This window comes from Sceloporus occidentalis, unplaced genomic scaffold (assembly GCF_023333645.1).
Source record: "Sceloporus occidentalis isolate IW3139 unplaced genomic scaffold, rSceOcc1.0.p SCAF_8, whole genome shotgun sequence".
In the NCBI taxonomy this organism is placed as follows: Eukaryota; Metazoa; Chordata; class Lepidosauria; order Squamata; family Phrynosomatidae; genus Sceloporus; species Sceloporus occidentalis.
The window spans coordinates 17,861,545-17,883,228 of NW_028316988.1; the positions used below are offsets into that span (position 1 = coordinate 17,861,545).

The 21,684-nt window shown below is 43.8% G+C and overlaps 1 protein-coding gene and 1 long non-coding RNA gene across 3 annotated transcripts in view; one reads left to right on the forward strand and one right to left on the reverse strand.

The window, feature by feature from the left end:
• Positions 1 to 277: 277 nt before the first annotated feature.
• LOC149308077 (uncharacterized) overlaps positions 278 to 21,684 on the forward strand; it is a 31,803-nt gene continuing 10,396 nt past the window's right edge. The window contains exons 1-3 of one of the 2 annotated variants that reach the window (XR_016282120.1): positions 305 to 379; positions 1,429 to 1,499; positions 10,706 to 10,762. This is a non-coding gene — a long non-coding RNA (uncharacterized LOC149308077). Of the gene's footprint in view, positions 380 to 1,428; positions 1,500 to 10,705; positions 10,763 to 21,684 lie in introns of those variants that run through there. The other variant, XR_016282119.1, reaches the window with a different exon arrangement.
• LOC149308078 (ectonucleoside triphosphate diphosphohydrolase 8-like) lies at positions 367 to 19,899 on the reverse strand. The gene is made up of 10 exons (XM_089535044.1): positions 19,845 to 19,899; positions 10,306 to 10,433; positions 9,842 to 9,959; positions 8,867 to 9,017; positions 8,099 to 8,258; positions 7,026 to 7,256; positions 4,565 to 4,831; positions 3,497 to 3,607; positions 3,227 to 3,364; positions 367 to 2,669 (listed from the first exon to the last, which is right to left on the reverse strand). Exons 2-10 carry the CDS (start codon positions 10,429 to 10,431, stop codon positions 2,487 to 2,489), a joined length of 1,485 nt encoding a protein of 494 aa, XP_089391170.1. The 5' UTR covers positions 10,432 to 10,433; positions 19,845 to 19,899; the 3' UTR covers positions 367 to 2,486.

Here is a 21,684-nt window from a genome sequence, read left to right on the forward strand (position 1 = left end):
TTCCTCTTTGGAGATAAGAAACCAAAAAGAAGATAAAAAGGCAGTAGACCATAGCATAAATAGTATATACATACAGTATATAGTATAAATAATATAATAGTATAAATGGATGCCACTCCTTTCTCTCTTTCTCTATCTAGAGTGTGGTCAAGATGGCAAAGGTTATTAGTGGCGAAGAGCAGGGAAACTAGGAGAGGATGCAGCAGTTTGCTTTTGCCTCATCCTTTTAGGAAGGTTCACGGAGCACAAACTCCTTTTGTATTTCTTTTTACTCGGTTTATTACAACAGAAGTAAGCTGACAACAGAAGTTGGAAGTGGGAGGAGGAGAGAGGAACAGGGGCATTTTAAAAGCCACTGAAAAAGTGGGACAGCAGAGAAGTAAGTTGGACGGTCCCTGCTATTGCCAAACTGGAAGATATGATCCAGTGGTACAGGAACATATTTTAAAATACACACACACACACACACACACATATATATGATTCGCATGACTGGTAAACAGGAAACAGAGTTGGGAAATAAATACATAAATGCATATATAGTCAATGTTAAAAGATTTACAATAGATTTGCCAACAATCAATAGTCTATGTATAATACAAAGTCTGCAAGAGACATGGGGTCAAGGCACAGCATGTGGGGGGGGGGTTGGAGGAGGACACTTCCCATCATCCTCACAAGGCACATCATGTGGGGAGGGGGTTGGAGGAGGACACTTCCCATCATCCCCAGACCATGCAGAGGTTGGGGAAGGTCTCCCTGCAGCCTGTCTGCACCCTTGGCCCCCTCTAGCCCTTTCTGGAAATTCCCAGAATGCTTGAGCCCTCCTCCAGGGCCATGGGCATGTAGGTTAGTTGGGGGTGATGGGAATTGTAGTCCCAAACTCAGTCCCTGCACTCGTTAAGGGTGCCTCCCCTTTCCCTGTTGCTCTGGAGCGCCCTCTGGTGGTAGCAGAAAGGGCGGCTTCTCCCCTCCAGGATCCTGTTCTTCCCGCGCGCTCTCTCAGGCGCCCTCTTGTGGCTTCATAGCCAAAGAGCAGCCGGCTAAGATCTTAGCCGACTAAAGAGCCATCGCTGCAAGGCTCTCGGGCGCCCTCCTGTGGCTAGCATTGGGAAATGTGCTTGAATGCAGCCATCGGAGGGCGCCCGAGAGCCAGGAATGAGTTCCTTGGAGCCTCCAGACTCCTTTGCCATTCAGCCATGGCTCCAATAGTCTCCTCACACACACATACATAATATTGCACACACAGTTATGTATACACATATATAACATGCAGTTTCATATATATATATATATATATATATATATATACTCATCCCACACTCTTCCAGATTTCAAAAATTCAGATACTGACAACTTTTTATTAGTGGCAGATGTCTGCAAAATGAGCCACTGGTTTCCTGATGGGGCAACAATTTTGTTTTCCAGGATGGTGCATGGCAGTAATTAACACACAAAAAGAATCCTCTTCAATTGAAGGCCTGGTCAGTGATGCCGTGGTAAGTTTTGCACTGTAGGGTTTCATCATGACTGTGCTTATAGTTATGTTCATACATAGAGTCCAAAAATACAGATAATACACATTGGATCACTTTTGCCTGAGCTCTGAGAAACATTTGTGTTGCACAGGTTTGTGTTGCACGCTGCAACATAGCTAAGGATTCTTAAAGTTATACAGTGTAGATCATGATCACAATGTCACCATCCCTGTTGAGTCTTAGTGCTTTGACTTTGCAAACCCTTCACTCCACTGCGACTCTTGTTCTGTCATCTCTGGAGCACATAGTCACTCCTATAAGTTGCTTGCATGAACACCACTGACCAGCATGGCATTATCACAAGTGCACACCTACATAGGTAGATGCCTATAGCAACTAAGAAACAATGTGTAAATGATCATGTTCATGTGAGGAAAACACCCCTTTCCAGAAGGCCTCTACAGATGAGAATAATATTAATAACAACGTCTTATTACTTACATTAGCTTAATAAGAACATCTAGGGCTCAACGCGTTTCTATTCCTTACCTTCAATGCTCTTTATAACAACCCTCTAAGGTAGGTCAATAATGTTATAATCCCAATTTTTTAGATGGATAACTGAGATAAGAGAGAGACCACTTGTGGTGAAGGCAAGGTTTGAACTACGTCATCCTCCCTTTCCCCATTTTGCATCCTCCAAGGCAGAGAAAAGAGCTAGGAACAACAAATTTTCTTCTCTGTGAAGTGCAAAAGGATTGAGGACCATGGGGTAACTAACCAGTGATGCCCAACCTGTTGGGACCAAGTATTCAAAAACCCAGCCACGGTGTCTCCTGCACAAAGGAGTATCTCTGCTCTTCTTCCAGTGGCTGGTGAAATGAGAGAGGAACTGGCAAGGCTGGTGTCCATGCCCAAGAGTGGTCCTTGAGTCTTGCCATGCCCAAGAGTGGTCCTTGAGTCTTGCCATGCCCAAGAGTGGTCCTTGAGTCTTGCCATGCCTCTCTTTCACCGTAGGAAATATATCACAAGCAAGATGAGGGAAAGTGCCAAGGTGGCCACGATGAAGAAGATGCTTGCCACCCACGTCCCTTCCTCATGTCCTCTCAGCGACTGGGGAGCCTCCGATGGGATCATGTTGGTGAGGTTGAGCATGTAGCCCAGCGTCCAGCCAATGTCGGAGTTAGCAGCCTGCCAGAAAAGAAAGAACACAACGCCATGAAAGAGGGGTGGCATTTCAGTGGCACGTATCCCTCAATGACACTGGCCATGCCGCAAGCCAACTCAGGGCTGGCCCTACCATTAGGCAGAAGATTGTGGGAGTCATGAAATTGCAATTATACAATTATAGCCCTGTGATTTGACAGTGGCCTGTTACAGACAGGCCAAAATAAAGCTGCTTCGAGTCACTTTGGAGATATGGTATTTCAATGATGCATGCGTCCTAAGAGTCCAAAAGCCGCACCAAAGCTGCATTCCAGTCTTTAGAACTGGCGCATGGCTTTGGTGCGGCTTTTGGCCTCTTAGGATGCATGCATAATTGAAATACCATACCTCCAAAGTGACTCGAAGCAGCTTTATTTTGGCCTGTCTGTAACAGGCCAGTGATTCCTAGGGATTGTGAGACTCTCTCCACCAGCTCTGGTCCATAATCATTGGCAGATCCTGGACACTGTTGTCTCAAAACCTAAGATTTCCAAGGTTTTGCTTTGGCCTTAGCTAGGTATGTGCTTGAATGCTACTCTCACCTGCATCCGGAAGGCAATATTTTCCCAGGTCGTGTTGCTGAAGCCATAGCCATCCAAGAGGAGGGTGAGGATGTAGTTAGCACTGGCACAGTAATTTCTCAGGCGGTCTGTCCTTTGCTTGGGGTAACTGGCTTTCAACTGGAGGAAAGCATAGAACACAATGAAAGGGACATCAGGCCAAGCTCCAAACCTTTCAAAGCAAGGTAACAAATGGCCCAAGTGACACAAAGGGCACTGGCCTGTTGCAGATGTATGAGGCAGGGTACTTACTTCATCCCATTTTCTGGCACAGAAAGCCTGAATTGCAGCTTCTACAGTGGCTAGCGGGTGCGTCTCAGTCAAGTTCAAGAAGCTGAGGGTGTAATAATAGGCAGAAAAAGCCTGCAAAATTTAAAAGGAGGAGAGGAAAGCATTAGGAAATGAATGGGAGATGTGAGGCCAGCGTAGGCGTGGAGAGATCTTTTCAGTTTGGCTTTATAGTACATTACTTTCTGTTGAATTTGTAAGGAATGTTCAGGCCTAAGGTTTTTTAAAAACACAAGAGGAGAGTCACAGTCTTAACTTGGAGCGGCGGAAACTAAGCAGAAAAAGATAACATGTGAAACTGTCATTTGCCAAAAATATAGAACGTGGCACAACATAACATTTAATACCTAGTAACAGATGGAATACTGTACATATTGCTTTCAGCAAACATTTAGGGGGATGATTGGAAGGGATTCAAATATTGTTCTATGCATCCTGTGTTTCCGTGATACTAATTCCATATCCTCCTGGAAGTCACAGAAAGATGCTTTTGTGGCAAGTGATCTCTTACACTCCATCTTGATGTTTTATTAAGGCCGGTCAGGCAATTCCCTTCCTGCTGAGACTATTTTGTGTAACCAATTCACACAATTCAACAATGTTAAACTACAAATCCCAGGCAGCATCCATGGCAATTAAAGTGGCACCATGCTGCTACAGCTGTGTGGCATGAAAGGACCTTGTGTTTGGTGCTAATCCCTTTCTGTCATAGAGCAAATGATGGGGATCTGTCTCAACAAGATTGCATCCTAAACTAGGCCAATGAGAAATCAGAGATAGAGGTATCAGCCTTGTGGGGGAATACCATGTTTTTATGGCAGTATATATAATAATTAAATTAAATTAATTAAAAAATGAAACTCAAGGGGCTCTTTCCTCTGGCCAAAGAGTGTCTAATGCTGTCTGGGCATCCTTAGCAAATATAGAATGTTAAATTTAAGCCGGGAAATCAAATCAGAAAATGGAGAATATACATGGAGTATGGTGGAGTGGGCACCTGGCAATTTGGGATAAGTTGGCAATATACCATACCAGGAATTTCCCGTTGACCTTTGGCTGGTAGATACCGTTGAAACTGCAAGATTGGTTATGGCTGCAGTGTGAGAAGTTGAAGATCTTCTTGATGGTTTCCCGGCAAAGGGCGGCATTGCCCGTGCCCACCAAAGTCACATTCTTCCGGACCATGGGCACCCCCCATTGCTTGGCACATGGACTGTTAAAGAGGGGTGGGGTTGTGACTGAACCGTTGTAGCCTTTGGGGTAGCAGGGGTGGTTGACTTCAGCAGAGGTGCTTGAATTCTGGAGACAACATCAGAGAGTGAAACTACAGGCAGAGCTCAGAAAGCTTTGGACTAGAACTCCCAAAATCCTGCAACTAACATACCCACTGGTCATGTAAGCTGGGAAATCCTGCAAACGATAGACTCCAAAAGTGATAATACAGCAAGTATTCTGGTAGCAGCCAGAGTAGATAATAGTAGGTTAAATAGTATATATGTACAAACATTTACTTTATGGGCAGTATCTCCCATTGAAAGGGAATTAGTTTGATGAAAAAGATTACACTAGACACAAATCCAGGCTGCGGCAACAGCTGGGTGAAAGAGTGTATCCTCTGGATATAGCCAGGCAAGCGTGCAGATAATGTTCCAAGGATATACAGATTTAAAAGTTTTAGTTATTGATTGATAGAGTACATATTCTGATAGGTGTAATTAGAGATTCTTATTGCAGAAGGAAACAGAATTAATGAATTGTTACGTAGAGTTTGGCATGTTGCCTTAAGGGAAAAGTTAACATCTGTGGTTGAATCAATAAGATAAAGTAGGATGGAAAACAAAGGTTGTACAATGTGATATCTATTTATTCAGTATGTGAATGCAAACACAGCAATAACAGGACCATTAGGTCAAGTTACTCATCTTTGGTGATGAGCTGGATATATCTGTAATGAGACTGAGAACTAGAGAAGAAATAGAATTTGGAAAAAGGAGCCATGGTAACTATGATGGACTACTCTCTATAGACAAGGAATGTCATAATATGTTTGTTTTATTGTGGTTTCAATTTGTTTGGGTTGAAATGCGATGATGTTGGTCTTTTCATTCTTTGTTTGTTGGATTAGTGTAACACTAAGCAAAAAATGTTCAGAAAAATCAAAACATGAGATACCCACTTGACCTAGTACAGTGTCCCTTTGCTGGAGTTTGCTTCCAGGTCCCCCATGGATACCAAAATCCATGGATGCTCAGGTCCTATTAAATACAGTGAGGCAGTAAAATTGTGTCCTTTATATAAAATGGCAAAATATTGCACTCATGTTCCATTTATTGGGGCATCTGGTGGGTCAGAAAGGTAGACTAGAGGGGCCTTGGCCTGATCCAACAGGACCCTCTCCATATTTGTATGTCTGTTGCATTGGAAGTTGAAGAATTTGACTTGCAAAAGATGCCTTCACCTGATCATTGGGTTGTGTGTGTGCGTACAATGGACCCTTGGTATGTGCTGGGGTTTGATTCCAGGACCTCCATGGATACTAAAACCCATGGATGCTCAAGCCCCATTAAATACAGTGGTGTAGTAAAATGGTGACCCTTATATAAAAGGGCGAAAATCAAGGTTTGCTTTTTGGAATGTGGATAGTTTTACAATATTTTCAAGTTGTGGATGGTTGAATCTATGCGTAAAGACTTGGTAGATATGGCGGACTCACAGATAATTTTAATCAGGCTTATAGGTATATAGAGGTAGTTCCTTAAAGGGGATAATACAGAGGAGCACCTAAATGCAGGAAAGGCATGCACCTGCTGGATGAAGGGAAGTCAGCTGATCCTAGTTGATGATCTACAGGCCCTTGAGACTATTTTTAAACAGACATAAGTAACTTTCTTATCTGGGTGTGTTGCAAACAGTAAAGTCAAAGCAATAATTTTGCTTTGGTTTTGTAGACTGAGAGCTATTTAGAGAGTGTGCATAAATATTTGAGAGAGCAGCAGATTTGGGTTAGTTATATCAACGTAACTCGGTTGTTTTACTACTGATGCCAGAGTGGATGGCATCAGGGGGCAGCAATTTGTTGCCTGTGTCAAAATAACTTGTCTGGCTTCGAATTAGGGTTGCCAAATGAATTAAAAGGGAGGGCTCCTCTCTCTTTAATGGGTGTGTAGCAGAAGGAATTTCATCAGGTGAGGTTTGCATGCAAGAACACCTGTTAGAAGTCCCTCTTCTGCACAACCATTAAAGGGACAGGAGCCCTGTCTCTTATTTCATTTGGCACCCCTACTTTGAGTACTAGGCACCTTCTCATAAGTGAGCTTGGGGACACTTTCCTGTTCTGCTTCAGGCAACAAAAACTATTGGACTGGCTCTGACCTCCAGGGTTTCTTCCAACTCTGTAGTGCCCCATATAAAATTCCCTTCATATTTACAGAGTGAGAATACAGAGTGAGAATATGCCCCCTGCCCCTTGTGCCATTGCCCACCCATGACTTACAACAATAATCCGGATGACTTGAGTGAGGGCTTCGTTTTGACCATAGCACAGGTAGCTGTGGGTATAGATGGTGTAGTCAAACCCATACAGTCGGAACTGGATGGCTTCGGCTGGGTCAGTGATGTGGCCGGCAGGGGCAAAACTAATCTGGGTTGATGCTCCTCCAAGATCTAAAGCCCCCAAGATATTGGCTGATGTGGGATGAATCCAGTCTTGGTCCTTAGCAGAATACTGTGAAGATACAAACGGGAGATTACTAGACTGGAAAGAGACATTTTGGGATGGGGCTAGGGTTGCCAGGTTGAAAATTGGAGAGGGCTCCTGTACCTGTTACCTTCTTATAAAATCATAGAGTTGGAGGGGGCCTCAGAGGCCATCAATTTGATCTCCAAATCCATATATTTACTCCAGCTAGAGCATCCCCAGCAGGTTGTACAGCCTCTTTTTGAAGATGTCCAGAGAAGGAGATCCTACCACCTCTTTAGAAAATTGTTTCAGTTGCCAAACAGTTCCTTCCATCAAGATGTTCCTTCTAATGTTTGATCGAAATCTCCCCTCCTGTAACTTAAAACCATTAGACTTGGTCCTACTCTCTGCGGCAGCAGAAGATAAACCTGCCCTCTCCTCTCTATTTAGCAAATTCAAACAAAAATCTACCAAACAGTGATACCTTTATTGTCCGACCGAAATGCAACAAGTATATTGGGCATTTGGTTGGCCAATACAGGTATCACTGTTTGCTGGATTTTTGTTTCAGTGAGTATACAGTCGCCCCTCCTAATGCACAGATCTGAGATTCGCACCCTCGAATATACATGGAGGTGCAACCTCCATTAATTGCAATGGCGTGCGCACCTGGCACACGCACCCATGTTGCGCGCATGGCCCCCTCTGCTTCATTCAAGCCTATGGGGCTTGAATAAGCACAAACCTCTGTTTTCGAGGCGGTGGTGGTCCGGAACAGATCCCCCATGAATACGGAGGGTCAACTGTATACAGTATATTTAAATGCATTTGTATCCTGTCCATACATGACTCCAAAGCCTGCCACGGTCTGATAGAATAAACCTCACCTGGGTGAAAGAATTCAGCAGATAGTTGATGGTGATCCAGCCGTAAGCACCTTCGTCCTCTCCGGTGATGATCCGAGCCCCTTGAAAGCTCACAGGATATTGTTCGATGGCCTTGCCAACTTCTTCCAGTACCTGTTGTGATGCAGATGCATTCTGTATTCTGCAGGGCAATTTGCAAAAAAAGGCCAGTGAATTTGAAAGTGGGAGGGTTGTTGGCAATTTAGGATTCAGGGCTGTCAGCTACTCTTTTAAAATGGGTGGGCAAAGTGTGTCCCCCAAGTTCCAAGGTGTTCCCAAAGCCGCCGCCGTCACCATCCTAAATGGAGCTAAATAGACCCAAATTGTTGTTTTCCTTGGTTCTGCCTTCGCTCAACTCCCTCAAATGTCTGATCCAAAACAGGCTGAAAACAAGACTGGAAATGACATTACATCTCTTCTTGGTTTGACAGAAACAAAACTTTGATCAGCGTTCTAGGGTTGTTGTTGTTTTTCTTTAATTTTCGAATGATTGGTAGGATACTAAAAATTGCTACCTGTTCAAATATGTTATCAGCTCTGTATTCACTTTAGCCAAGATCCTGCATCACAGTCTGCATTTTGTAACTTTTCGAATCTGTGGCTACATTTGCAGAAATGCAACAGAACCCTGTGAGTGAATGTCCCAATTGCTCCAATGCGCTTTGGTACTTCTGATGCACATCTGGCACTTCTGGTTTCCACTCGTAAACCTTTTGAATATGAGAAGGGACACCCAACTTGTGTTTATACCTCAGTAGCCTCATGCCAGCGGTGGCTCCCAAATAAGCTGGGGTCTCCCGTTGCCTTTCTGGGGGTATCACAGCCATGGCTTCATTCAGGCATTCCCGAAGGGAGGCTCCTGCTTCTGGAGGGTTGCTGGCATAACTTGATATCCCCGACCCTGAAATGCAAAGCAAGTGAGGTCCAACTAGCAATAAGGGATGCTAGAATTTCATGATATCTTGCATTAACAATTAGGAAGTGTCATTATCAAGTCTGCGTTCTACCTAGGTGTGGCATTTTTCCATCCAAGTACTAACCAGAGTTGACCCTGCTTAGCATCCAGGATCAGATAAGATCTGGTGCCTCTAGGTCATTTAGGCCCTGTGTGTCTGTACCTCCAAGTCATCTGTCTACTTTTGGCAATCTCATACATTTCACAGGGTTTTCGTAGGCAAGGAATCCTCAGGGGTGGTTTTGCCAGTTCCTTCCTCTAGAATATAGCCTAGGGCACCTAGTATTTGTTGGCAGTCTTCCATTTAAGTACTAACCAGGGCTGGCACTGCTTAGCTTCCAAGACCAGACAGGATCTGGTGCCTTTGAAATAGTGTAACTGGGTAGCATGAGACAGACATGAAATAACTTTTCCAAACTATAGAAATTGCCAGGGTTCTTGGCTATGGGTAAACATGAACCACAAGTTACACCTGCTTGCAAGAACAGAGCTTGGGATCCAGGGGTTATGGGGTTCCTAACCATGACTAGCCATTCTCTCCCTTTCCAGATGCCTTTCTATTTGCCAGTAGCCAATACTCCAGACCTGTGGGGACCCATGTTTTGGAGACGGTTGGGATGGCAACTCCCAGACCTTTGCACCATCCATCATGTTGGCTGGTGCTTTTGGACACTGAAGTCCAAAAACATCTGAGTGCCCCAAGTTGGGTACCATTGCTGTAGGGCTTCCTATGTTTTAGTATTATCAGGATGAGCAAAAGAACAACTGACCATTGACATAGCAGGAGAAGGTTTGGCTGACCACTCCGGTGTTGTTCTCTTTGTCCGTTGGCCACTGGTAGACGAAGAGGGAGGTGTGGGATGAGCCGGCATCGAACACCAGTCCATACTGGTGGGGAAACATTCAGAACAAATGGGTCAGTTGCGGAGCAGCAGGTCTTATTAAAATACTGTATATACTCAACTTGATTTAAAATCCAAAATGGAAATGGAAATTAATTCGTGGTGTGTGTGTGTGTGGGGGGGGGGGGGATGGAAAGTATATCACTTTGTAATGTATTGTTGTGATTTTTGAAAACTGCTAACAAACATTAAAGGCGTTGTCTTGTCAAAACAAGCACATTTCCAAAAAGGTGATCCCTTGGGGGTCAAGTATGCTATTTACACTTTAAACACCAATAGCTTCTAACAAATGTATGGTATCCATTGCAATTGCTTTCAATACATGCTCTCACCTTGTTTCCGGGGGGTAGTGAGACATTGTGGATTCCCACCAGGCTGAGAATCAGGGCTATGAGCGAGAAGATGACCAGGACCAGCAAGGCTGCGCGGAGGAACCATTCATTCCATTTGAAGCCCATTTCTGCAAACACAAAAACGCAAGAATTCCTTGCTGTTCCCATACGAAATAGAGCTGGGGATTCTGAGAGTTGTAGCCCAAACAAGTGACTTTCCTAAATGTTCCTTGTATGACATTGCCCTATATTTAGTTTACTGTTAGAAGTCCTTCTCAGAGTGCCCCTGAGTTGAGAAACTAGCTGGCTGACAAAGGAGGGAAGGGGCCTTTTCAGTGATGGCATCTAACTGTGGAATAATCTGTCTAGCCCTTCATTATGCTTCTGTTCTATTTTGCAGATTACAGTCCACTGTTTGAAGGATTTCCCATCCAGCTCCAGCGTTTGCGTGACAGGGTTCATTGTACAATGGGAATCATGTTGCAGCAAGACCATGGCTCTGTGGCCATAGTTCTGGATCCACTTGTGCGACAGTCCCAATAGCATAGCTACAATTCTGTGATTCCTAAAAATACCAACATTTGCAATGGTTCCATTCAACATTGCATGCTCATAAATCCATTTACGATGATGAAGCTTCCCAAAAGGAAGCCAGCCCTAAGAAAGAGACGGCTGTCACGATAAAACCCTGGTTTTGTTGTGAATCCCAGTTGCTGAGTTCTGGTTCTGGTTTTCTGGATGCATGGTTTGCTGCTGGTTCTATTTCATAGCTCTTGTATATTCTTGGTTTATTGGTTGCATTCAAAAATGTTTTTACAGTAACACTATAATTTTTTTTAAAGAAAATATTTTATTGGCTTTCTGTTTTATGATCAGGAACTGCAGTATATATATATATATATTTATATCTGTGTGTATTTAATTGGAAAGGTCAGAATATAAATAAGCTAAAGACTGGAACCAGCCGCTTACACAACCTGTATTCTGTGTCCTCTTAGCATATGCTCAGCCAGACTCACACAAGATTCAGCTGTTAAAAATCCACAAATTTCTTCATAAATGCAATAGAAAGAACCTGATAAAAGGAAAAGTAGAGACGATAAAACTAACAGCGGGAATCCTGTACGGAAGTCACACGGTTCAAGTAGAAACAGCGCACTGTATGCGTGCACACTGTGCATTGTGCATGGACATGCATTGCACATTGGATTGTGTGTTCAGCTTGACATTTTGTGTTTTGGTTCAGTTCTGTAACATTTTCATTCAACACAAAAAGTCTGCATAACCCAACTGAGGTCTGACATGGCATGCAGAGACTACTTTAACGCATCCCTGATATATCCCTGGGTCTTAACTTTCCAAGCTCTGTTTTAAGCCGATGGTGGTTTTGGAGTTTGGGGGAGAGAGGAGATGCTATCAGAAAGTTTGCCTGTGCCTTTCTCCTAAGCACTCATGCAGCCTCTGGCAGCGATTCAACCCTTGCAGACACAGGGATTGCCTTTTTGGCTTGGAAAAAGGAGGATTAATGTGTTGCTCTTGGCAGCGGGGCCAAGTTTGCTGGTGTGGCTCGGCTGGACCCAAGCCTGAAGTCCGCTGTACATTGTGGCAAAATGAACGTGTGTGTTTCAAGCAGGGTGTGTCCCCTTCAAGGAAATGATTTAACTTGGGAGGCTTTTGTTTTCTGGGTTTGGTAAGGTCAAGGCGGCTGAGTCTGCTGGCTCTAGGCAAGACAGCAAGTTGGGTTAAAATGCCAGTCTGGGGATGGAGATGGAGGCCACTTGAGTCAAGTTTGCCAGCCAAACCTTTCTAAGAGTTAGCAACTGGATGCAGGGAGAAAAGTGTCCCAGTCTTCTCCATCCCATTGTATACTTTTTCCCCCAAATGGGATTCAAGGCAGCATGGGAGCCAAAGCAAGGAAGCTATCCAAGGTGCTGGAACCATTGACCCAGACTGACCCATCAAATCCTTGTGTATTGATTCATATTGGTATTGAATTTGAGTTGACAACTCCCCCCCCCCCCTAAGATGTTCCTTATCTTTTAAACACCTGTATGGCAAACCAGTAAACCAGTGGGGTATAGTGGTTTGAGGGGTTTGGGAGACCAGAGTTCAAATCCTTTTCAAAATCACTTTTGCTTTACAGGGAAAAGAAACATAATAGACCTCATGTATAAGTCGAAGCCAAGATTTGGGGCCATAGATTTTGCTATGATCCATGGGGGCATATAGCAAAGGATCTGAAGGATGAAGCAAAGCAATGTCAAAGAACTTACAGAATTCCAGCAGACATAACTCTTTGTGCTTATTCTTAAGGCTGGATGGATGAGAGAGTAGAGGGGGCCGGTGCTTCACATATTATACTCTTGCTTTTCACCATTCTTTTAAATGAGAGTTAAGATACAGTACTTTGACCCATGGATAAGTCAACTCATTTTTTTTTGGGTCAATTTTTTGGCCTGAATTTCTAGACTTAAATATGAGTATATACAGTAAGTTCAGCACAGTTTGCAAGGGAAGGTTGAAACAGCTGGCAAGTCTCCATCTCCAGTAATATGCAGTATCACTCTTAGTTTCATTTTGGGTTGTCTCATCCTAAGGCTTTCCTATACTTTGGCTCCGTCATTAATCAAAATGGAGACTGCAGCCAAGAAATCAGAAGGTGGCTAAGACCTGGAAGGGCAGCCAGGAAAGAACTAAACAAGATCTCAAAGGGTAAAGATTTATCATTGAATATCAAAGTCAGGATTGTCTGTATTGTCCTGTTACTGATTTCTGTGTATGGTTGTGAAAGTTGAACAGTGAAGAAAGCTGATAGGAAAAGAATCAAACCCTTTGTAATGTGATGATGGAGAGAAGTTCTACAGATACCCTGGACTTCTAAAAAGACAAATAAATGGGTCTGAGAGCAAAATCAAGCCTGAATTCTCATAGAGTCACCATAAATTGAAGCTGATTTGATAGGAGTTCACTGTTAGTAAATCAGGTCTCCTGACTTGAACAACAACAAAGTCTGTGTTAGTATCAAAATCCGTGTCTCTCCACCTCCATACTCGCCTGGCTCTTTATTTATGGAAGTTTTTTATCTGCGTGGGTGCATTTCATTTTATTTTTGCCCTCGCTTGGCTCCTGTAGCCGAATCCGTTAGTAAGTTTAGCATAAGGGTGCCTTAAGAAAAAAACGACGATTAAGAACATGTAATCTCCCAAGAGATCTGGTCAAACCAGAATGGCTGTTCCGGCACTCGAAACCGGATTCAGCGTTTAACTTTCTGGATGGGCAGTTCATTTGTGGAGGTGGGAAGGGAAGAGGCTGTCCTCATCCAGGACAAAAATCTAACTCAACTCCTTAACTTTGACTCTGTGGGGCATCTAGATGATTCTGAAAAGCCTATAGGCACAAAAGTGACATGCCTCCGCAGTGTGATGCCCCCAGCACTGGATGCTCGGGGATGGACTGCCTCTGAACATGGAGGTTCCATTCCTAATTTCCATTCCCCTTAGTATTCTGGATCTGTTAAAGTATTTAGCAGTGGTAAAGTTTTTACTTCTTTTCTGAGAGATAAGCAGTGCATGTGGAAGAGAAATGCTGGGATATGAGGAACACATTGGCATCATTGTTTTGGAAAATATACCCACCAGCATTTCAGAGACGAAAATCAGGACACATGTGGCCAAGCGTCATCAGAGTGTCCTCAAGAGGACGGAAGAACAGACAAGTTAAGAGATGCTGCAGCAGTTTGGAATGGAGCCTCCATGTGCAGAGGCAGTCTGTCCTCAATTGTTAGATATAAGGGGCATAAAATGGGGGAAATGTGACAATGTGATTAATTGGAACTGCCCTTGCCAAACTGGGACAGTTGGAAGCTATGAAATATGAAGCATGACCAGGTAACCCTGACTAAGCCTTAGAAATTTGGTCAACTTCCTTTTCCATCCCAGGTGACATATACTGAGCCTGAATCACCAGTCATAAGGCAAAATCTCATTGCTGCCACCAAAAGCGAAACAGCTGAAGGATAACCTTTTCCTCGCTGTTCCTGAACTGACCTCATTTGGTTTGTTTAAGAGCGCCAGGTAAAGCTATATATAGAGACTAAGATGTTTACCCACTCTCTGGGCTCTGCGTCGATGAATCAATTTATGATTGGAATGAAACCAAAGATTGATGATAGCGCTTCTTGGAAGACGGTTTCACACCCAATTCCAAGTGAAACAAACCAAAACCAATATGTGTAAGGTTTCCTTAGAATTGCATGAAAATGTTCAGGTTGCCAACCTACATGCAGCAATTAATGTTGGTCCAAAATTGTTTCATAAATGTACACGAAACAAAAGAAAACGGAGGTATCCAAAGGAATTGGTGGATCAGGCCAAAAATGTAACTGCAGACTTGGTTTGGGTTCCGTTAGATAACCCAGCAAGTCACACTCTCAGCCTTAGAGCAAAACGAGGGACAGCCTCCTCTGGGTAAAGCTTGCCAAGAAACCCCTAAGATAGTGTGACCCATAAGTTAGAATTGACTTACTAGGCTTGGTTTGTAGTTTCCCCCCTTCCTCCTTGGTTTACTTCAGCAAAATGAATTTTAATGAACGTAGGAGAGAAGAAAAGGGAGCAGGATCTTGCACTTCCCAGTTGGCTCAGGGAAAAGCAAACTGCTGCAGCCTCTCCTAGCTTGACTCTTCTTCTTCATTCATACCTTTTGCCATCTTGAGCACACACTGATGTTGAGACACATGTGTCTCATCTTCTATCCATGAAAAATGTGCCTGGGTTCAGAGGAATAGTTGGTCAAGTCCCCATTCACCCAACCACCCTCCGAGTATATGAAAATGGTTGTTTTACGTAGGCTACCCTACTTACAAGGTAGATTTTTTGGGGGAAAGTATTGGGACACAGTGTGGTTTAGTGGTGTGAGCATTGCATTATGACTTTGGAGAATGCCCCGCTCAGCCATGAAAACCCACTGGGTGACTTTGGGCAAGTCACAATCTCTCAGCTTCCGAGGAAGGCAATGGCAAACCCTCCCTGAAGAAACATGTCAAGATGACCCTGTAGTAGGTTCACTACTATGGCAAACACAGCATTGGGAGGAGTAGTTACAGAAATGTAGACAGGTGATCTCACAGCAAGATCTCACCTAAACAAACAAGCAAAAAGTGATCCAGGAATGAGCGGGTCTCCTCATCCTTCTTAAAATCTGAAGCACTGGCATGTCTAAGGTCAACAATACTTTTGCTTGAGCAAGTTTATAGCTGCTTGGCATGACAGCCTCCCCCGGAAACAAGGATTATTTTTTTACTTTTAAGCGCTGTAAATGCCTGAGGTGCTTGGTCACTTTTCTCAGCTGAGGCTCCATCGCCTTTTAATGAATCGTAAAATAATGATCAGGTTTGCTCCTGAAAAAGTTAGACTGTGAGTTGGCTCCTTGTCATTCAGCTGTGAGGAAAGGTATTCACGGGGAAAAATAATGTTTCCGGGGAGCTAAGTTAGCTTAGGGTCAGAGACAGAGACCTAGGAAATGTGTGACAGTCACAGAGCCCAGAAAAGTTACTTTTTTGGACTACCAGTTGGGTGATAAATTCGCAATAACATCAGTGAGTCTAAAGCCCAAAACCGAGGCTTTCAATTTTATCCTGTCCGCTTCTGATCTGATCTGCTAACCATTAGACTAGAGTCTGAGTGTCATGAAAAGAAGACATCATTAGTGAGTTAATTGGTTGTTACTTCTTTTTACTGCCAGAGAAGCGGAGAGGTGCTTGTGGGACTTTCAGCCTCGCGTGCCAAAATAACTTCTTTGCATACCCTGGCTTGAGTAAATGAGGAAGGATGCCATTTACTGTTCCACATCAGAAAGCAGCATATCGTGGCTGTTCCTGCCTGGGCACCATCAAGAAAGTAGAAAGGCGGCTGTACACCTTTGGCTGTACATGTCCAACTGTCCTGATTTTGCACATACAGTCCCAACAAGTCCCCTACCACCCCACATTTTTAGTTGCTTTTAAAAGGTCTCTGTCCTCCTCTCGCTTTCCCTCTTTGTCTTCAGCTGATTTCCATTGCTGCCAAGTAGTTTACATGCAAGTAACTCATTGGCAGGAAGAGGAACGGGAACCATGCCCTTCCCTGTAGTTTCAGGCAGAAGAAAATGGCTGCAGCCTCTCCTAGTTTGTCTGTTCTTCCTCATTTAAGAGCTTTCCCCATCTTGACCACACTGTAATGGTGTTTGCCAGATGCATCTTGGTTTCCATCTTTCAAAAGTTGGAGGGCATGAACTCATTAGAGCCAGTGTGGCATAATAGTTTGAGTGTTGGACTATGACTCTGGAGACCAGGGTTCGATTCCCAGCTCGGCCATGAAACCCACTGGGTGGCTTTAGGCAAGTCACACACTCTCAGCCTCAGGGGAAGGCAATGGTAACTCCCCTCTGAACAAATCTTGCCAACCAAAACCCATGGTTGGTTTGCTTGAGGGTCTCCTTAAGTCAGAAACGACTTGACGGCACACAAAAACAAATGAGCTCATTGGAGGAAAAGTGGGATATACACAAAAACCATGCAAGAGCTGCAGCCGGTGTCCCTGAAATCTCTTTAGCCTCCCCATCAGTGATGGAATGAGTCTGTACTGTGATTTTCTCAGATACAATTTGTAGTCACTAAGGTACATCGGATACATTCTGGCCCTTGGAAAGCATTTTTCTGATGGATATCTGAGCGAGGTACAACTTGCTGTATGGGATTCCATTAGAGAGTGGGTGGGTTGCATGTGGAGGGGAGAGGCTTTTGATCATGACCCTTTCAGAACATGGGATTGTGCTTGAGGATCTCCGTTTGAGAGCTTGGGTGCATCTACACTGTAGAAATGATGTGGTTTGACACTACTATAAGTGCTAGGGCACCTTCCTACCAAATCCTAGGATTTGTTGTTTTGTGAGCCACCATAGTACTCTGGCAGAGAAGGTGAAATGCCTTGTAAAACTAGAAATCTCAGGATCCCATTGGATGGTGCTCCAGCACTTACAAAGTGCACTATTTCTGCACTTGAGGCCAGTTCCCTGTTGCAAAAAGGCTTCTCCCAAAATTGACCATAAAGCACCAAAACCTGGCAGGATTGCTCCCTGTACCAACCTAGCAGGCATCTGGGGACACTGAAGGTGGGACTTGATATTTGGGAGGCATGCAGTTTGGATGGTGTAGCCTCATAATCCCTGGAAGTTGCCCACCTTTGGTTTAGGATTAGGATTGGACTTCAAATTAGGAGGGGCCTATAAATGTTTTTTTGGAAGTCACCCAATTTGTTAAAACAATGCACATTTTAAAGGCAATGCTTTATTGGAGCTCTTAAACCTGACGCAGTTTAGGATCTCAGTCTGCTTTGGTTCGGTTCCGGGGAGAGAGAAATCCCATATCCTTGAGTTCCCTGATTTAAGGATTAGATATCTGTGTAAATACAGTGACTCAACTTGGCAAGCTGACAGTACTGTAAACATTAAATGGAGGTTTACTTTTCTGTGCGTGGTAATTCAGCCGAACGTCATGTTGTGTTTAATGGGGCTTATCCTTTAAAAGTCTGATCAGAACTACAGTCTGAGGCATTTTTTTACAAAACCCAGCGTCTTCCTAAATGTCTCAATTTGATATCAGGACATTCTGATTTAAATTCTGATTCATTTGGGCTACAGGGAGGAAAGGGAAGGAGCAGGTAGAGCCTTGCCCTTTCCAGAAGGCTCAGGCAAAAGCAAACTGCTGCACTAAGCTGCACTTGTGTGTTCTTCATCTTGAAAAACTTTTGCCGTATTGAACACACTCTTGGTCATACATGTCCTGGCTTACATCTGTGAAATATGGGAGAGTATACTGTGGGTGTATTGTGTACTAACAGTAATAATAATTATACTAAGGACAATAATACTTAAGTATTATCTTGCAGTGGAACATTAAGAGCATTTCACATACTTTCTGTTCTTTCTAATTCTCACCTACCACATTCCTGTGAGGCAGGACTAAAGTATATGGGATTTGATGTCCTATGGCTACTTGAAAAGATGGTCATCACCACAAGGTGTTTTAAGTAGATAGGTTTGACAAAGGACCATAGCAGTCGCTGTTGTTGTGTGCCTTCAAGTCATTTGCTACTTATTGTGACCCTAAGGCCAACCTATTACTGGGTTTTCTTGACAACATTTGTACAGAGGAGGTTTTGCCGTTGCAAAGGGTGAAAGAGAATGAGAAGCCAAGATGAGGGCCATTACTTAGTGGGGATTCAAACCCTGATCTCCACACTCAAACCACTGCACCACACTGGCTCACCCCCATAGCAATAGTGGTATGCTATTTTTCCAGTTCAAATCTGTCTTATACATACACATACACAACACATTCACATACACGCCTGCATGCATGCCTCATTAAAGGTACCACTTATCTCACAGAGGAAAACATTCTGTTGCCATAAAGGTCAACTAGATAAGATCCTCAATGATATATCTTTATATACCACTAGATTCCAAGCCCCAAATCAACCATGCCATTGTATTTCCAATTTCTATATATGGATGTAAAAGCTGGATGGTAAAGCAAACTGAGAGGAAGAAAATCAGTGCATTTGCAATGTTGCGTTGGAAGAGAGTTCTGCAGTTACCACAGACTGCCCGAAATGCAAGTAAAGAGGTCTTGGAGCAACTCCCCCTAGAAGCCAAGATGACAAAAATGAGGCGGTCACACTTTGGACATATCATGGGGTGACGATTGGAAAAGATGACAATGCTCAGCAAAATGGAAAGGCACTTTGGAAAGGGAAAAGAGGAAGGTGGTATTATTACAGGTGAATTGATGCAGACAAGGAAGCCATGGCCCTGACTTTGGAAGACCTGAGTTGATGACTGAGGCTCTTGGAGGTGTCTCATTCATAGGGTCACCATAACTTGAGGTTTGAGTATTCCTTTCTAAGAAAACCCTATGAAATGTATAGGTTTACCATAGGTCAACAGGCAATTTGAAGGCACACATAAACACATTTCAAAAGATAACTTTTCTAAGTAATGCAGCTCCGTTTACTGCCATGGTTAGGAATCTGCAGATGGATCATCCCTTCCTAAATAAATATGGTCTTTGCTTAATTTGACATCCTGCTTCTCTCCGAAACCAAGCACATGTCTCTGAAAACCTCCATGAACAGAATACAAAGGTGGTAGCCTTCTCTCACCATCACTCCCCAGCATCTGGTATTCAGAGCGATACTGCCTCTGCTGATGGAGGTTCCACCATAGAGCCATCAAGGCTAGCAGCCTGCGCCGGACTTCTCCGCCACGGATTTGCCTAACCTCTTTTTTTTAATAAAAGCCATCTAACCCGGTGGCCAGGTGTATTCCCCAAGTCAGATCTGTGTCGCCTGTGGAGTCCTTCCACCTGAATCTCCCATCAACCATAGGATGAACCCAAGATCTAGTATTTAAAAAGAGAGAGAGAGAAGGAAATAGAGAAACATCTGTCTGTTTAGCTACCGCACCTTGCTCCCGAAGGCGGGTAAGGGGCATTTCCCACTTACCTTTGGGAGGCAGAAGAAAGCGAGGTGGACTTCCCTGTGCCAAGGGGCAAGATCACGGCAATGGAGAGCAAGTGCGCAAAACTGTGACAACGCGGAGCAATCCTCCCTTTGATGAGCAGTGTACAAAGGTTGTCAACTTGTAGATATTCAATCAGCCAATCACCCCCCTCCTCTGCTTTATTCCCTCCTTCTCTCTCTCTGTCGCTGGCATGAACATTTGTCCTGGCCTCCCTTTTTTCTAGCTGTGGAGGCCCTGATGGGCAACACCCCTTTGGCATATCCTGCCCACAGGTTTGTTTTTACAGGCTGGGCCTCCAGCAAGGTGACTTCCCTCCCCAAGTGCATTGAGTCGCAACAGTTTCGCACAGAAGATATCAAAGAATTTCCTTGATGCATGCCCAAGGAGGGTCAAGGAGACCGTGTTTGGCTTCTCCTGTTTCCAAGTCCTGCAGGTGAGCGAACACCTGTCAGAGCAGGACAGAAAGAGAGAGAAGGAAAGAAATAAAGAGAGAATGAGAGAGAGAGAGAGAGAGAGAGGGGTGCTGTAATTCTGGCCAAAGTCGGGAGCAGAGCTTGGAAACATTGCTTATCTGAAACGACTGTTCCTAGAATTCCCCCAGACACCATTGTGAAAGCATCATCTAGATAGATAGATAGATAGATAGATAGATAGATAGATAGATAGATAACTGAATGCAAGAGAAATGTTCTGAATGCAACATGCTTTCCTGAACTGAGATACCGCACTGTCAGTTTGGTATGGCAGTATGGTCCATGGAATGGCTTTGATGCACCTGGGCATGGCTACAACCACACAATTGTCTATACTGGAGGGGTCGCACAAAAGGAAAAATTGCAGCTGGTTCACACAACCCCAACACCCTGCTTTGGAAGGAGACACAAGCTCAGACTTTGGTGGATTTCAGGTGGAAGGGGGCTTCTGAGAGGAGAGCTTCTAGCAAGACTATTTCATTCTGCTGTATTCTTGGGAGAGCGGCCACCAAAGACAAGAGCAAGCAAAGATTACTTTTAGTCTCCATATGTAGAGTATGTCCACCGAGGGTACTGACCAAAGGTGCCCATTATTTTTCAAATTTGGAATACTTGAGAAGACATGCCCCCGCAAGATTCGAGAATCTGATGATCTGACGGGAAGGACACCACCTCCTTTTACTCACTTAATTTATCTCCAGACTAGTCCAAGGTGTCCTCATTTATCACTCATTTGCTGATGGAGGCAGAATTCTCATCTTGCCCTTCAGGCCACAGACGAACCATTCATTAGTCTCTTAATTAACCATAAATCACAAGGCAAAGGGATCCTGTAGCACCTTGGAGGCAAACTGAAAGAGAGAGGCTGGTAGCCTGAGCTTTCATAGACTTTGAGTCTACTTCCTCACAAATCATAAATCACAAGGCATCTAAGATGACAAAAGACTTTCTCTTTTAGGACGCAAACACGTTGTAGAGACTGGCTCATGAAGAGATACAAGGGGGCTAGTTGTCATTGTCGATGTCGTAATCATCATCATCATCATGATTGGCCTAAATTCTGTTGCTAGTCCTACCTAGACTCATTGAATTGATGGGATTTACCTATTTCTTGACTTACCATTCAATATTCATTGAATGGGTTTACTCCAGTTAGGACTAACCAACAGTATTCCTGATACTATTATCATCGTCATCATCATTGACCTGAATTCTCTTGCTAGTCCTACCTAGACTCATTGAATCAATGGGATTTATCAATGTGTTGACTTACCATTCGATGCTCCTATCCAGCATCCACATTTCAAAATGAGTTCATTTTCTTTCTATCAGCTTTCTTCTCCATCCA

Bases quoted from the DNA above. Each gene is read 5' to 3' on its own strand.
- LOC149308078 (XM_089535044.1), bottom strand. From the start codon at position 10,431: ATGGGCTTCAAATGGAATGAATGGTTCCTCCGCGCAGCCTTGCTGGTC. The intron at 9,960-10,305 runs GTGAGAGCATGT...TTTCCCCACCAG, and splicing joins CACTACCCCCCGGAAACAAG to TATGGACTGGTGTTCGATGC. The intron at 8,259-8,866 runs GTATAAACACAA...ATTGCCCTGCAG, and splicing joins GCTGGCATGAGGCTACTGAG to AATACAGAATGCATCTGCAT.